The sequence below is a fragment of the Daucus carota genome, chromosome 1 (assembly GCF_001625215.2).
Source record: "Daucus carota subsp. sativus chromosome 1, DH1 v3.0, whole genome shotgun sequence".
Classification (NCBI taxonomy): domain Eukaryota; kingdom Viridiplantae; phylum Streptophyta; class Magnoliopsida; order Apiales; family Apiaceae; genus Daucus; species Daucus carota.
Window position 1 is genome coordinate 26,174,145 of NC_030381.2, and position 17,751 is coordinate 26,191,895.

At 36.0% G+C, this 17,751-nt stretch overlaps 1 protein-coding gene across 1 annotated transcript; it reads left to right on the forward strand.

The window, feature by feature from the left end:
* The first annotated feature begins 8,071 nt into the window (after nt 1-8,071).
* Nucleotides 8,072-10,054, forward strand: LOC108214455 (F-box/kelch-repeat protein At3g23880-like). Its single transcript, XM_017386457.2, has 2 exons — nt 8,072-8,277; nt 8,567-10,054. The coding sequence occupies exons 1-2, from the start codon at nt 8,207-8,209 to the stop codon at nt 9,708-9,710; spliced, it is 1,215 nt and encodes a 404-aa protein (XP_017241946.1). The 5' UTR covers nt 8,072-8,206; the 3' UTR covers nt 9,711-10,054.
* Nucleotides 10,055-17,751: the final 7,697 nt, after the last annotated feature.

Genomic DNA, 17,751 nt, shown 5'->3' on the forward strand with positions numbered 1-17,751 from the left:
TTTGAAAAATGAAACTTGATTAAAGCGTTTATTCCTCTGCTTGCAGTAAATTCAGGGAAGAATGAGTTAGGTAGTTTTTCTCATCTGGATCCCCATGCCGTGGATAAAGAAAAGGCTTAGCATGCATTACCAATTGTTCAATATTTCTGTCAAACATCAATAATTTTGTTCATTGAAGGACACTAGCTAGGCTTCATTTGTATACATCATGATGCTGCTATTATCATTTTCTTTACCAACTTCCTTTATTGCTCTGTTACATCTTCGATGTCAAGCTCTTTTCCTTCACTGAACTGGTCTTGTACCCAAGATGGGAAGTGAATTTGGCTAACATGATTGACAAATGGATTCAAAATTTTCCTTCGCCAGCCATTTCCATCAGCAACATTCCAAAACCATAAACATCTTCGTATGAAATTTCTCCGATGTTTTTGATGTTCGAAGAAATTTCTCCGATGTTTTTGTTGAACATCTCAGGAGCCAAGGAGCCATGTAGCCCATTGTTGCCCTTGTTGCAGTTAAAATCACACTGTTGTCATCAGTACCGATCTTGCAAGTCCAAAATCGAAAATGACTGGATCGAGATTTTATCAGGAAGAATATTGTGAGGTTTGATGTCGAAATGCAAAATTTGAATGTCACAACCTCTATGTAAGTAGTTGATTCCACTTGCTACCCTTTTACACAAGAAAGCGGCTTCAATTTTTGACAATTTTCGTCTAATAAACCCTTTACAAATATCCGAAAATCGAGAGTCCGTAAATATGTTGTTAGAGAAAGAAAAGTTTGAGGCATATTATTAATTTGTTCTTCATGTAATTTCCGAAAACTAATATCCGAAAACTAATAGTTGGAAGTTATACTTGTTATAAGGACTTAAACTTTCATGTTAAGACATTTTCTGTGTAATCCATAAATAAATTGAGTTGAAAAGACTTGCTTCATGTGAGTTATGTAGTTGCTTGAAATATAGAAACTTGAATCTCACGTGGATTTGATAATGCGTGTTTGGTGGCTTTATATAACCTCACATGCAAAATATAGAAACTTGAATCTCACGGATTTGATAATGCGTGTTTGGTGGCTTTATATAACCTCACATGCAAGTGTAGTGCACAACTATATGTGAGGGTGCATCTAGGGATGGCAACGGGTTGGATCGGTTCGGATATTTGAGATATCCAAATCCAAATCCAAATTATTTTTAAAATCCAAATCCAAATCCAATCGGGTTTCACATATCAAATCCAAATCCAAATCCAAATCCACGGGTTTCGGATCGGGTTCGGGTTTGTTCGGGTTTATCCAAAACCTGAATTCCGAAATTTATATAGTATTGTAAAAATATTATTTTTGATTTTTTCGCCCTTAAATTTCATTATATTTAAAGCTAAACTACTTTAATAATAAAGTATTACACATTAATAAAATCTTGAAGCGTATTTAATAATTTCTAAACACAAATCTTCACTATATGGAGTATGAAATTTTAAAGTAACTTATTAGTTAAACAAAAAAAGTCACTATAACCTAAGAATATACACATTCACAGTCTACCTATATATATATATATATAAACAAAATTTAGTAGATTTAAAATTGAAAAAAAAATATATTAATATACATATACATATACATATACATACATACACACACACACATATATATATATATATATATATATATATATATATATATGGATTTTTTTTCGGGTTTCGGGTTTGGATCGGGTTTGGATTGGATTCGGATTTCGGGTCGGGTTTCGATACGGAATACCTAGTATCCAAATCCAAATCCAAACTCGTTCGGGTCTAAAAATCAAATCCAAATCCAAAATATCGGGTTCGGTAAAATCCATTCGGGTCGAAACGGTCGGGTATCCATTCGGATCGGTTTTTTCTGCCATCCCTAGGTGCATCTGTTAATGTGCATGCATGATATACGCGAGGCGACATGGTCGATAAATTTTATTATCAAATGGAATTAAAGTAATTATTGATTTAATATTATTTTAATGTTAATATTAATCAGAATTTTGTGATATTATATATACAAAAATTGTTCCATTACATAAGATCGTAACAGATACGGATGAATATTCTGTATTAAAATTAATTAATCAAAAAAATTATTTTTAATTATCCATATATTTTGGGGTTATGTTTTTGTTATATAAGGAACAAAAATGTATAACCCAAATATTTTGGGGTTATGCGCTCTTCTTTTTATCTCTGTCATCACGGTAATTGATTATTATGTATACGATCTTCATGTTAGCTTTGTTGATCAATTCGTTAACCGGTTCTTGTTTATATAATATAACTGCTCTGTGCATTATTTTTGTGATATTCGCTTAATATTTTCTAACATATGTTTCGGTTCAATTCTAAATTGCGTCAAATAAAATTTCATTGAATTCCAAATGCATTGGGACAAAGCCTGTTCAGTTATCTGAGACATGGTATGCTACAGATTTCTATGTAGCAGCCCTTTTTAAAATTATTCGAAAACTGAATAGCCATCAAATTATTTGAAATTTATTTGAGCAAGTTGTTGAAACTTGGGGAACAAGTCTCAGGGATGCAGGTTAGTTGGTAGAATTATAGTTGTGCACACAACTCTCCCATTGGTGTTGGGTTTTAGTTTCTATCTATGAGATTAAAAGCCCAATAGGATTACCCTTGTTTTGGCCCACAAGGAGATAAAAATAAAGGGAACCCTATATATAAATATAGGAGGATATTTGTGAAAATAAGTAAGAGAGAAAATAGGCAAAGGAGAGAAATTGGGTGAAAATTCGTAGGTAATTTTCTGGTTGCGCTGCCTGTCTTGTTTTTGCGTTTCCCGGAGTTCCAACGGTCGGATCGTCCTGAATTTCGGACAGCGTCTTCCTAACACCGATATCTAAATTCTGAACGGTGGAGATCGGATTCGGAGGTGTATTTGAGGGGCTGGGCAGTAGCTAAAGAGCCGTAGAGAGGCTGAACCTAGCCGTGGGTCTTTGTTCTTTTGTTGCTTATTTGGTTCCATACTTCTTGACGAGTTATTCCAAGAGTGTGAAGGTGATTGTATTCCTCTAGTTCTCTCTAGAGAAGAACTTGGTGTATTACCCATATAATTTGTCATAGTGAATTGTTTAAGTGGACTACGGTCCCGTGGTTTTTACTCCTTTCATTGAGGGGGTTTTCCACGTATAATTCTTGGTGTCTTGTTTATTGTTTATTGTTGCTTTACTTGTTTGTTTCATCAAAAGTTCATACAAGTAGGGATAAGTATTGTCCAACGAAGGTTAATTCCGCACTTAGTTGTTGCCGTTGTGGTCACTTTTTCCCATCAGATTGGTATCAGAGCCAGGTTATTGTTTTTGAACTTGTTTGAACGATGGAAACGAATACGAGTAGAATGGTTAATTTGAATGGTTCTAATTATCATGTTTGGAAAGGGAAGATGGAGGATCTTCTTTATGTGAAGGAATATTATCTTCACGTGTTTACTACGGAGAAGCCTGCAAATAAAACCGAGCAAGAATGGACTATTTTGCATCGACAGGTTTGTGGGTATATACGGCAATGGGTGGATGATAATGTTTTGAACCATATTAGTGGAGAGACACATGCGCGTACTTTGTGGAACAAGCTCGAGCAACTCTATGCTCGAAAGACGGGAAATAATAAGTTGTATCTGATTAAACAGTTGATGTCTCTACGATATCAAGATGGCACTACAATTTCTGATCACTTGAATGCATTCCAAGGAATTATGAATCAGCTTGCTGGAATGGGTATCAAGTTTGAAGATGAGATACAGGGATTGTGTCTTTTGGGTACTTTACCAGATTCTTGGGAGACATTCAGGATGTCTTTGTCGAACTCAGCTCCGGATGGTATTATCAGTATGGAACTAGCTAAGAGCAGTATTCTGAATGAAGAGATGAGAAGAAAGTCACAGGGTTCCTCTTCACAGTCAGAAGTCCTAGTCACCGAAAGGAAGGGGAGAGCTCAAAGCAGAGGTCCAGCCAATAGAGGTAATCAACGGAGTAGTTCTAGAGGTAAGTATTCTAATGTTGAGTGCTATCATTGTGGTAAGAAGGGACATACGAAAAAGTTCTGCAGAAAGTTGAAGCGAGAAAATAAAAAGAGCTCAAACAACGATCAGACGAAAACTGACAGTAGTAATGATAATTCTGTGGTGATTGCTACTACTGATGAGCACCTGATCTGTTGTGATGGAGACATTGTTAACCTTGCACAAGATGATATGAGTTGGGCTATTGATAGTGGTGCTTCGTGTCATGTAACGTCACGAAGGGACTTCTTTACATCTTATACTTCTGGTGATTATGGAGATGTTAAAATGGGTAATAGTGACATATCAAAAGTTGTTGGCGTCGGTGAGGTATGTCTGAAGTTTGACACGGGCATGGAGTTATTTCTTCATGATGTGAAGCACGTTCCAGATATGCGAATGAATTTAATTTCAACAGGCCTTCTTGATGATGAAGGGTATGTTAGCAGCTTTGGTAAAGGTCAATGGAAGCTCACTCGGGGTTCTTTAATTGTTGCAAGAGGAAAGAGGTGTCCGAAATTATATATGACACAACCTAAAGTCTCTACCGGCATTGTTAACGCTGTGGAGAATGTTGATATGATTGATTTATGGCATAAGAGACTTGCTCACATGACTGAAAAAGGAATGAATATGCTGTCGAAGAAAAAGGTACTATCTGGTCTGACTGATATACATTTGAAAAGGTGTTCTCACTGTGTTGCTGGCAAGCAAAACAGAGTTTCTTTTAAGAGTCGTCCTCCCACTCGTAGAGAGCATATACTTGACTTGGTGCATTCCGATGTTTGTGGTCCCATGAAAACCCGAACCAATGGTGGTTCATTATATTTTGTTACATTCATCGATGATCATTCAAGGAAGTTGTGGGTTTATACCTTGAAGACTAAAGATCAAGTATTAGACGTGTTTAAGCATTTTCAGGCTTTAGTTGAGAGACAGACTGGGAAGAAACTGAAATGTATCCGGACAGATAATGGAGGGGAGTATACAGGTCCCTTTGATGTGTATTGCAGACAGCAGGGTATTCGGCATCAAAAGACTCCACCAAAGACACCTCAGCTTAATGGTTTGGCAGAGAGGATGAACAGAACACTAGTGGAGCGGGTCAGATGTTTACTTTCACATGCTGAGTTGCCGATGTCTTTCTGGGGTGAGGCACTGAATACTGCGGTAAATGTATTAAATCTCTCACCTTGTGTTCCTTTACAGTTTGATATTCCAGATAGAGTTTGGAGTGGTAAAGATGTTTCTTATGATCATTTGCGTGTCTTTGGATGCAAGGCTTTTGTGCATATTCCCAAAGATGAAAGGTCTAAACTAGATGTGAAGACTAAAGAGTGTATATTCCTTGGTTATAGCCAAGATGAGTTCGGTTATAGGCTCTATGATCCAGTTTCAAAGAAGATTGTGAGAAGCCGAGATGTTATCTTTGTTGAAGATCAGAGTTTGAAAGATGTTGGGAAGGCAGAGTCAGTTCCTCAACATAACAATGATCTGGTTGATTTGGATCCAGTTCCTCCAAGACATGTGGACTCGCAGGTTGGAGACGATGCTCATGATAATGACCAACATGACACTAATACCGATACTCCAGAAAATAGTGACATGGATGATGATGCCCATGAGGAGTCACCGGTACAAAATGTTCCACCATTCGTTCCACTCAGGCGGTCTAACAGAGATCGTCATCCCTCCAACAGGTATTCTGCTGATGAGTATGTTCTATTGACTGATAGTGGTGAACCTGAATCTTATGCAGAAGCTATGGAAGATGAGCACAAGAAGGAGTGGGTTTATGCCATGCAAGATGAGATGAAATCCTTGCATGAGAATAATACTTTTGAGTTGGTGAAGCTACCTAAGGGAAAACGAGCTTTGAAAAACAGGTGGGTTTACAGAGTGAAGCAAGATGAGCATACTTCACAACCACGGTACAAAGCTAGGTTGGTCGTCAAGGGATTCAGTCAGAAAAAGGGTATTGATTTTGATGAGATTTTTTCTCCCGTTGTTAAGATGACATCAATTCGTACGGTGCTTGGTTTAACAGCTAGTCTTGATTTGGAGGTTGAACAAATGGATGTCAAGACAGCTTTTCTACATGGTGAATTGGACAAAGAAATCTATATGGAGCAGCCTGAAGGTTTTGAGGTTAAAGGTAAAGAGGGGTATGTTTGTAGACTTCTAAAAAGTCTATATGGTTTGAAGCAAGCACCAAGGCGATGGTATAAAAAGTTCGAGTCATTTATGAAGAAGCAAGGCTACCGTAAGACTATTTCTGACCATTGTGTTTTTGTTCAGAGATTTTCAGATGATGATTTTATCATATTATTGCTTTATGTGGATGACATGCTTATTGTTGGCAAAAATACTGAAAGAATTTCCCAACTGAAGCAACAGTTGAGTAAGTCCTTTGCCATGAAGGACTTGGGGCCAGCGAAACAGATTCTTGGCATTCGTATTCATCGAGATAGAGTGGCCAAGAAGTTGCATATATCACAAGAGCAATATATTGAGAAGGTGCTTTGCAGGTTCAACATGGATAAAGCTAAAGTTGTTAGTTCTCCTCTTACTACCAACTTTAAGTTAACTGAAAAGGATTCTCCTTCTACGAAGGAAGAAATTGCAGAGATGGATGGAGTTCCATATGCCTCAGCAGTAGGAAGTTTGATGTATGCTATGGTATCTACGAGACCTGATATTGCCTTTGCAGTTGGGGTTGTCAGTCGTTATCTTACAAATCCGGGTAAGAAGCATTGGGAAGCAGTTAAGTGGATTATGCGATATCTTAGAGGTACTTCCAAATTGGGTCTTACATTTGGGAATGATAAACCAGTGCTTATTGGATATACAGATTCTGACTTGGCAGGTGATAAGGATACATTGAAATCCACTTCTGGATATTTGATGACTTTTGCAGGGGGAGCAGTCTCATGGCAATCTAGGTTGCAAAAGGGTGTTTCACTTTCTACGGGGGAGGCAGAGTATGTAGCAACAACTGAAGCTTGTAAAGAGTTGTTGTGGTTAAAGCGGTTGATGCAGGAGCTTGGCTTCCCGCAACAACGCTATGTTGTTCTTTGTGATAATCAAGCAGCTATCGATATAGCTAAGCATCCAACATTTCATGCAAGGACCAAACATATCGATATGAGGTATCATTGGATTAGAGACGCTCTTGAAGAAGGGTTGTTTGAAGTGGAAAAGGTACACACCGATGATAATGGTTCTGATATGTTGACAAAGTCTTTAGCTAAAGGGAAGCTAAAGGTATGTTGTTCGATCGCCGGAATGGCGAACTCTTTCTCATAGTTAGAAAGGGGGAGATTTGTTGGGTTTTAGTTTCTATCTATGAGATTAAAAGCCCAATAGGATTACCCTTGTTTTGGCCCACAAGGAGATAAAAATAAAGGGAACCCTATATATAAATATAGGAGGATATTTGTGAAAATAAGTAAGAGAGAAAATAGGCAAAGGAGAGAAATTGGGTGAAAATTCGTAGGTAATTTTCTGGTTGCGCTGCCTGTCTTGTTTTTGCGTTTCCCGGAGTTCCAACGGTCGGATCGTCCTGAATTTCGGACAGCGTCTTCCTAACACCGATATCTAAATTCTGAACGGTGGAGATCGGATTCGGAGGTGTATTTGAGGGGCTGGGCAGTAGCTAAAGAGCCGTAGAGAGGCTGAACCTAGCCGTGGGTCTTTGTTCTTTTGTTGCTTATTTGGTTCCATACTTCTTGACGAGTTATTCCAAGAGTGTGAAGGTGATTGTATTCCTCTAGTTCTCTCTAGAGAAGAACTTGGTGTATTACCCATATAATTTGTCATAGTGAATTGTTTGGGTGGACTACGGTCCCGTGGTTTTTACTCCTTTCATTGAGGGGGGTTTCCACGTATAATTCTTGGTGTCTTGTTTATTGTTTATTGTTGCTTTACTTGTTTGTTTCATCAAAAGTTCATACAAGTAGGGATAAGTATTGTCCAACGAAGGTTAATTCCGCACTTAGTTGTTGCCGTTGTGGTCACTTTTTCCCATCAATTGGGACGTTAAGAATTCGTTTTATATTATTCGTACAGCCTGTTTTCTGATTTGAAGTCCCCTTTGATTTAACTCACATTTGTTCTTTAAGATTTCACTTCCGTTGCAGCAATGGCTCTCTCCTTGCAACGCTACACTTGGGCACATGAGACCGACCCTTTCACTCAATTCATGAAACAAAGGTAACATTTCTCTATTTCTCTGTTTTTTTTTGGCTGATCCGGGTCCTCGGATTGATGATAAATTTTTTTCGGAAGACATATCTCTTTCGAGTAACTTTTTCTATCAGAATACATATTTCCTTCCCGTGATAATTTTTTAGGGGAACAAAATTTTTAGTCTCGGACTTGATAAGAAATTGATGGCCAAATAAGAGCTTCCTGATCCACTTTTTTTTTTTTTTCAATTTATGTTTTCGATAGTATCTGTTTCGCTGATTTGATTTGGTAATCATTATATTTATTATTTCAGAATTGAGAAGGAAAAAGAGAGATCCATGTTAATTGCATTAGAGAAGATTGATTATTTGCCTGAAAATCTGATTATTGAGATTTTGTCAAGGCTGCCGGTAAAAGATCTGTTGCAGTTTAAGAGTGTGTGCAAATTATGGTGTGAGATTATTTCGAGCCCGAATTTTGTATCAAAACATCTGAATAATTACTATAAAACAAATGACGAGTGGCGCGGTTGTCTCCTTGTTCAATCTTATGTTTCACAAGCTGAAATTGTATTGTATGAGTTGTTTTTAGATGAAACTCCTCGAGTATTAGCTTCTGAAGTGTTGTATGATATGCCGATGTATTGCTCTTATGTTTCTGGTCCCTGTGATGGATTGTATTATGTGTATCATTACGATAGAAGTGGTCGTGCTTTGTGGAATCCGGCTATTAATGAGTTCAAAACTTTGCCTGAGATAATTTGTAAGCCTGATTTTCCGGCTGAGTTCATATATGCTACGAATGAAGTTTTTGGTTTCGGGTTTGATCATGTTACAGGCGATTATAAGGTGGTTGTTATGAAAGGTTATTGGAATGCTAATGCTGATATTCATCTCAAGCATCCTGTGTCAGTCCTTGTGTACTCATTAAAGACTGATTCGTGGAGGTATTGTGGAGATCTGGCTCAAGCTTATAGCTTGAAACAGAACAAGTGTTACATATATGTCAATGGATGTTGTTATTGGCTCGGATCACTAGAATATGGCTCTGAAGTGATCATTTCTTTTGATATGGCTAATGATTCATTCAAAGAGATTGATGTTCCGGACTATGCACAGCCAAGTTCTAAGTGTCTTGCGGTATATGATGATTCTCTTGTGTTTCTGTCTCTCCATGATAATGAAAATAATCTTGATATTTGGACCTGGAGCGAGGGGTGTTGGACTAAGAAATTTACTTATGGACCGCTTCCTGGTGTTTGGTGTCCTGTCGGTCACTGGAAGGGTAAATGGCTCTTACTACAATTTAATCATGGACTAGTCTTATTCGATCCCGAGACTCTTGAAACACAGGATCTTAGGTTTCAGACGGAAAATTTGTGTGAAGGAGTGTTTGCATACATGGAAAGTCTGGTTTCTATCAAAGATATACAAGAACGAGGCACGACAGCAGCATGAGGAAATCGTATTTTTGCTTTTATAGCCGCTGGTTAATTGAAACAGATGCTCACTTGGTGTTCTTTTGCTTTCATTAGTAATTTGAGCACTATATGTGTTTAGTAAAAGCTTTTTCTCTTCCACTGTGCTATTCATTCGAGTTCTATATGTAATCTCTGTTATTCGGGTACTCAAGTCGACACATTGTACGGTATGGAGAACAAATACTTTAACCTTCAATTTGGATCATGAACATAATTATTTTGGTAAAACGGCTGTATCTGTCACATGAACTTTAGTTTAGCTTGAAGTTGTTTCTAAGCTTGTATTTTAACTTCAAGTATGTAGACCCCTTCACCTTCAATTTGGACCAGTGCTTTTTGCAGAAAATCTAGTACTATAAGAAGGAATTTGAACAAACTCGATTGAAAGAACAGCAAAAACCAGGGCATTCTGCATTCTTTAGTTTAGGTGTTTGTTATCAGGCTTCAGCATTACTAATCATTGTGCCTGTTGCAGTTGGGTTTTATTAGGTAAAACCATTTCAAGCTGTGTAGGTCAAATGATCATAGTAAAGCTTTATTCAAGTTGTAGCGAAAGAATCATTCATGTATTGAGTTTATGTGCCTCTTTGGGCAACGAGGCTTCTTGCTTTTTTTCTAAAAAATCGACTTCTACTTTTCTTCAGCTGTTTATGTAAAAAATCACAAAAAGTTATGCGAAGTCGAGAATGCTAACTTTTATTTCACGACTTTTACTTATTTTCCAAACAGTCTAATCATTTATAAGTCTTAATTTACTTTTCACGTTTAGTCCATTTTCTTACTTTAAACCATAAACATTTTTATTAAGTTTATCCAAACGGTGCCGGTATGTTTCCCGAGTACTATAAACAAGGGTGAGTGACGGTGAGTGACATTGCTCCGTTCTGCAAAGCTTCCTTGTTTCATCTCTTGCCAATAGGATTCCCAAGACTGGGGAATTTCATCGATTTTTTGTAGTGAGACTGATGCTGCAAGCTGTCACCCGAGTGCTTGAGAATTTGGTCAACGAAGGAGAAAAAGGAAATAATATTATTATTACATAAACATAATAAAGAATTGAACAGAGGCCGAATGGGACTCCTCTCTAACAAGATGATTGTATATTATTTTAATTTATTAAAAAAATTGTATTTTTTCACATTTAATTTACCCCTTTTTTAAAACATAGAAATATATTTAGTTATAAAGTTTAAATTTTATCCACTAAAATATATGAAGAATAAATTTCAATAATTATTTTACAACTTACTTTGAAATATCTAATATGTACTCCTTCCGTCTCACAAGGTTCTTTATTCTGGGGAACAACAGAGCTTGACACACATTTTTTAAATTATCCGTATTATTGATAAATACTCTTTTTGTCCCGACCATTTCTTTACGATTTTTCTTTTAGGTGTGCCATCTAATTTTTTCAATTTCAAAATTTATTAATTATTTTTAATAAATTTTGAAATTCAAAAAATTAGATAGGTTACCTAAAAGAAAAATTGTAAAGAAATGATTGGGACAAAAAGACTATTTATCAATAATACTGATAATTTAAAAGCTTTAAATAAAAAAAGAATTTCAACTATCATATTTTTACTATCCATTCAATTCAATATACTTATATAAAGGAGAAGCAAGGGGCGTGTAGGTGGCTCCTCTCAGATAGCTTCGTTCTATTTTTCTAATTTTTTAAAATTTTTGGATGAAAAATATAAAAAATATTGATATGGTATATATCTTGACACAAATTAATCTGATTCTATTTCAGATTATTTATGAAATATAATAGTTTGCAAGTTTTTTAATCTGATTCTGCTTCAAATTATTATTTTTGGATGAAAAATATAAAAAATATTGATATGGTATATACCTTGACATAAATTAATCTGATTCTGTTTCAGATTATTTATGGAATATAGTAGCTTGCAAGTTTTTTAATCTGATTCTGTTTCAAATCTATATATCTATATAAAGTAAAATCCCGGGCGGCTGACGTGTCGCTCCCTAAACTCTTAAACTCAAATCTTTGCTCTCTGAGCGAACTTCGCTCAGCTAAATCAGCTCTCCTTTAATTGATTGATGTATGCAGTGCTGATCAAACCTGATGGCCCTTCGCTTGCCTTGCAGTTATTTTCTGGCTGGAACTTGGACAGGCTCCGCAGATTTCCCCAAATCGTAACTGAAGTCTCTGTGCCTCCTCGGAGTTTCTTATAAATGGCCTTCCTTGGGCAATCCTTCCACATCGGTTTGCTATTTCAGAACCAGCTATGAAAAGGTGATAAGTATGCCTCCTTCTCAGCCTCTCAATCTTTATCCCTGCTTTTCTGCGATTTTGGTATTTAGTCATTTTAGAAGTTGAGGCCTTGGTCTCTTGAAATCTATTTATTGATTTTAGAAGCTGCAGCCTTGGTCTTTTGATACCTCTGTTCCGTTGGGGAGTCTTATTAGATGTTGTTTGATTCTTATCTGCTTCTTATGTTAATCTAAACATCTTTAAGTTTTGCTCATATTATGCCTGTCATGTATATTTTACTAACATTCTTTATCTCTGCTTCTCTACGAATTCGGTATTTAGTGATTTTAGAAATTGAAGGCTTGGTCTTTTGATGCCTATTCAGTGATTTTAGAAATTGAACACTTAGTCTTGTGATACCTCTGATCCATTGGGGAGTCTTATTTGATGTTGTTTGATTCTTATTTGCTTCTTATGTATTGCTAATCTAAACATCTTTAGGCTTTTCCTCATGTCTATGTCTGTCATGTATATTTTACTTTTTCGAAGACTACTTACCAAAAGATTAACAGGATGGTTGAGGAGTTGTTGTGGCTGGAACTCTTTTGGCTGATTGATTGGTGGGCTGCTGTTAAGGTCTGTTTCTAATCCCATTTCTCAGGAATTAACTGTTTTATTTTTTCTTACCACTCATGTGTAGTTTCTATCATGAAATTACCATTGAAAATTCAGGTCAAACTTTTTTGTGTTGAATGATTAAGTTATGTCTTTGATTTTAACTTTGATGAAGTGTTTGTTTGTTATGTTAAGAACTAAGAAGTAAGGAGTTATTATGCATCTATATATCTATATAAAGTAAAATCCCGGGCGGCTGACGTGTCGCTCCCTAAACTCTTAAACTCAAATCTTTGCTCTCTGAGCGAACTTCGCTCAGCTAAATCAGCTCTCCTTTAATTGATTGATGTATGCAGTGCTGATCAAACCTGATGGCCCTTCGCTTGCCTTGCAGTTATTTTCTGGCTGGAACTTGGACAGGCTCCGCAGATTTCCCCAAATCGTAACTGAAGTCTCTGTGCCTCCTCGGAGTTTCTTATAAATGGCCTTCCTTGGGCAATCCTTCCACATCGGTTTGCTATTTCAGAACCAGCTATGAAAAGGTGATAAGTATGCCTCCTTCTCAGCCTCTCAATCTTTATCCCTGCTTTTCTGCGATTTTGGTATTTAGTCATTTTAGAAGTTGAGGCCTTGGTCTCTTGAAATCTATTTATTGATTTTAGAAGCTGCAGCCTTGGTCTTTTGATACCTCTGTTCCGTTGGGGAGTCTTATTAGATGTTGTTTGATTCTTATCTGCTTCTTATGTTAATCTAAACATCTTTAAGTTTTGCTCATATTATGCCTGTCATGTATATTTTACTAACATTCTTTATCTCTGCTTCTCTACGAATTCGGTATTTAGTGATTTTAGAAATTGAAGGCTTGGTCTTTTGATGCCTATTCAGTGATTTTAGAAATTGAACACTTAGTCTTGTGATACCTCTGATCCATTGGGGAGTCTTATTTGATGTTGTTTGATTCTTATTTGCTTCTTATGTATTGCTAATCTAAACATCTTTAGGCTTTTCCTCATGTCTATGTCTGTCATGTATATTTTACTTTTTCGAAGACTACTTACCAAAAGATTAACAGGATGGTTGAGGAGTTGTTGTGGCTGGAACTCTTTTGGCTGATTGATTGGTGGGCTGCTGTTAAGGTCTGTTTCTAATCCCATTTCTCAGGAATTAACTGTTTTATTTTTTCTTACCACTCATGTGTAGTTTCTATCATGAAATTACCATTGAAAATTCAGGTCAAACTTTTTTGTGTTGAATGATTAAGTTATGTCTTTGATTTTAACTTTGATGAAGTGTTTGTTTGTTATGTTAAGAACTAAGAAGTAAGGAGTTATTATGCATCTATATATCTATATAAAGTAAAATCCCGGGCGGCTGACGTGTCGCTCCCTAAACTCTTAAACTCAAATCTTTGCTCTCTGAGCGAACTTCGCTCAGCTAAATCAGCTCTCCTTTAATTGATTGATGTATGCAGTGCTGATCAAACCTGATGGCCCTTCGCTTGCCTTGCAGTTATTTTCTGGCTGGAACTTGGACAGGCTCCGCAGATTTCCCCAAATCGTAACTGAAGTCTCTGTGCCTCCTCGGAGTTTCTTATAAATGGCCTTCCTTGGGCAATCCTTCCACATCGGTTTGCTATTTCAGAACCAGCTATGAAAAGGTGATAAGTATGCCTCCTTCTCAGCCTCTCAATCTTTATCCCTGCTTTTCTGCGATTTTGGTATTTAGTCATTTTAGAAGTTGAGGCCTTGGTCTCTTGAAATCTATTTATTGATTTTAGAAGCTGCAGCCTTGGTCTTTTGATACCTCTGTTCCGTTGGGGAGTCTTATTAGATGTTGTTTGATTCTTATCTGCTTCTTATGTTAATCTAAACATCTTTAAGTTTTGCTCATATTATGCCTGTCATGTATATTTTACTAACATTCTTTATCTCTGCTTCTCTACGAATTCGGTATTTAGTGATTTTAGAAATTGAAGGCTTGGTCTTTTGATGCCTATTCAGTGATTTTAGAAATTGAACACTTAGTCTTGTGATACCTCTGATCCATTGGGGAGTCTTATTTGATGTTGTTTGATTCTTATTTGCTTCTTATGTATTGCTAATCTAAACATCTTTAGGCTTTTCCTCATGTCTATGTCTGTCATGTATATTTTACTTTTTCGAAGACTACTTACCAAAAGATTAACAGGATGGTTGAGGAGTTGTTGTGGCTGGAACTCTTTTGGCTGATTGATTGGTGGGCTGCTGTTAAGGTCTGTTTCTAATCCCATTTCTCAGGAATTAACTGTTTTATTTTTTCTTACCACTCATGTGTAGTTTCTATCATGAAATTACCATTGAAAATTCAGGTCAAACTTTTTTGTGTTGAATGATTAAGTTATGTCTTTGATTTTAACTTTGATGAAGTGTTTGTTTGTTATGTTAAGAACTAAGAAGTAAGGAGTTATTATGCATATCATCAAACATACATTTCTGTTAAGAACTAAGAAGTAAGGCGTTATTATGCATATCATCAAACATACATTTCTATTATATTGATATATACGATATACCCTTGCACTGAATCCTCTTATTACCGTACATGTCGACGTCTTGGAAGGCCTGTAGATGCCGTGTGGGGGTCATGATTCTTGAAAACAACTCACAAATACAGATGTATGCACATATATCGGAACTGGGATGTCTGCAAAAATTGTTACCTCTTAGGTAATATTTAGTATGAGAGTTATACTGACAATGTGCAGGAGCCTAAATGAGGCGGCATATAAAGCTGATCCTCCTTCTTCTGAGGGCAGTCTTGGTGAAATTGAGATTCCAGGTATACAAGATTGTGTTATTGTTATCTGATGTCATTTCTAGCCATGCAATGTAACTTCCTGCTGCTTTTTGTCTCACACAAATCTCTGCGAGTGCTTGAATCATTAATCTCTTTATTGGTATCTTTGCTCTGGAGGCTGGATGCAGGACTTTTAAGACATTATGGCTATGCTGGCCATATCCGAGCTTAACAAAACTTCATTCAAATCATTTTTTTTGTTTATGATCTACTTGGAAACAAATTGTCATTCATTGTGAATTATGATAGCCGGGCTGAGCCAGGAGTTTGCAATCACACAAGCATAGGCAAACTTCGGAAAGTGGAAGTCTTGATGTTGTAACTTGTAAGTAGCAAGCTCAGACAATTTTTGTAATAAGCAGAATGCTTATATTTTTCCCTGGCCGGCCAACAAAATGTTGTGACTTGTGAGCTGTGTTCCAAAGACCGGATTGTCTTTGTAGTTTGTAATGAGCATTAGTTTATATACAGTAGCTCACAACTCAGAAGGCTGTGTTGTATCGTTCATATTGTAGTTTGGGCTTAACTATATAGCACGTGCCGACGGTGCAGAAAATGATGAAAGGCATGCAAGGCATCATCTTGCAGATCATGCTAGGGGTACTGTAATGTTACAAAATTCAAAATAAATATATATTGAAAAGATTCTACCTCTTCACAAAAAGAAATTAGGGATGAAAGAAAAAATAATTTTTACCAACTCTCCACCAAAAAAATAGGGATGGAAGAAAAAATAATTAATGTGTGAGATACTGAGATATTTATATAATATTACACAAGTGGTAAAGAATAAGTTTATTGCATAAATTTTAGATTTAACAATTTTAGAAAAATATAAAAAGGTCAAAAAAGTATTTTTTTTTAAAAGAATTATGTTGGTCAAAATGATTTGATAACTAAAAAAATAATAACCTATGCAATGTTATAAATAAATAAAAAGGATATATTGAAAAGATTCAACTTCTCTACCAACAAGAAGAAATAGTTTGTGCGTGAAAAATTTATATAACCTAACGCAAGTGATATGATCAAGAATATATGTGTATAAATTTTTGATATACCTTGATTCTCATGGAGTGATATCATATTTGAAGAGTTTTTTAAAAGATGTCCCAACATTTTTTTAGATTTTATCTTGTAATATTCTCACCAACCGCGCGAAGCGCGGGTTATACACCTAGTTATTTAATAATGGAAAAGAGTAGCACATAGCTCCGTTCGATTTTTCAAATTTTTTGAAATTTTTGAATGAAAATTATCAAAAATATTGATATGGTATATATCTTGGCATAAATTAATCTGATTCTGTTTCAAATTATTTATGGAATATAGTAGCTTGCAAATTTTTTAATCTGATCTTGTTTCAAATTATTTAATTATGGAAAGATTATCACACAAGTCTCTATGCACCCATAAATACTCTCTATAGGTTGTAGGGTTTTGGATCATCTAAACACAATCTACTCTATCTCTCAATACCACAACCCTACGGGCTGGCGGTGCCGTAACCCGTTTTATCCTGGGAAGCTATCGTCCTACACATACGGTGAGGGGGCGAATATGCTTTATAAACAATTTTTTTTGCCTATTTATCTTCTCCATCTAATACAACAATAAGTTACACTGTGACAAATGTTTTGATTGATTGAATGACGATAGAGATGATTGATTGACAAGAGTATGAGTTTGTCGGATGTGGGAGTAGACAGTGAATGGCAATAGAGATATTGATTGACAAGAGTAAGACTTTGTTGGATATGAGAAAAGACTGCTATCTCATAAATTTAAATTGATGTTTTGCGGACAACCAATCCAAAGAAATTGAAAAAAAGTAGTCACTATTAATATACACCGGAATGGATTGAAATTCATACGTCCCGACATGATTAATATTCATATAACTAGAATATAATGTTTATGACCGGGGATGGTTTTGGAGTTGCATCTCAATATCTCTTTGACTTTTATGCATTTATTTTTGGGTCCTGTTCCCTGACAATTGATTGTTAGGGAACATTTACACAACACACTGTGTCCCAGCCGTTGGATCGACGATACAACGGCTGGGACAAAAAGAAAACTTTTTGGGTATCCGCTGTAAATAACCACGGACACTAGGTCTTTCCGCGTGTTTTTTACGCGGACACACTGGAATATCTGCTCTTAACATAGACACATGTATTAAATGTCACAACCTAGGTCTCTCCTTCTACATAAAAATGAAATTATACTCTTCTTTTTAAATTTATGGATTTAGATGATTATTATGATTAAACTAATTTTGTTTTGAATAGATAACAATTAATTTTATTTTATATTGTATGTTTAGAATTCTTTGTTTATA

Coding starts and splice junctions, on each gene's coding strand:
- LOC108214455 (XM_017386457.2), top strand. CDS start 8,207: ATGGCTCTCTCCTTGCAACGCTACACTTGGGCACATGAGACCGACCCT. Junction 8,278..8,566: donor ACTCAATTCATGAAACAAAG/GTAACATTTCTC, acceptor TTATTATTTCAG/AATTGAGAAGGAAAAAGAGA.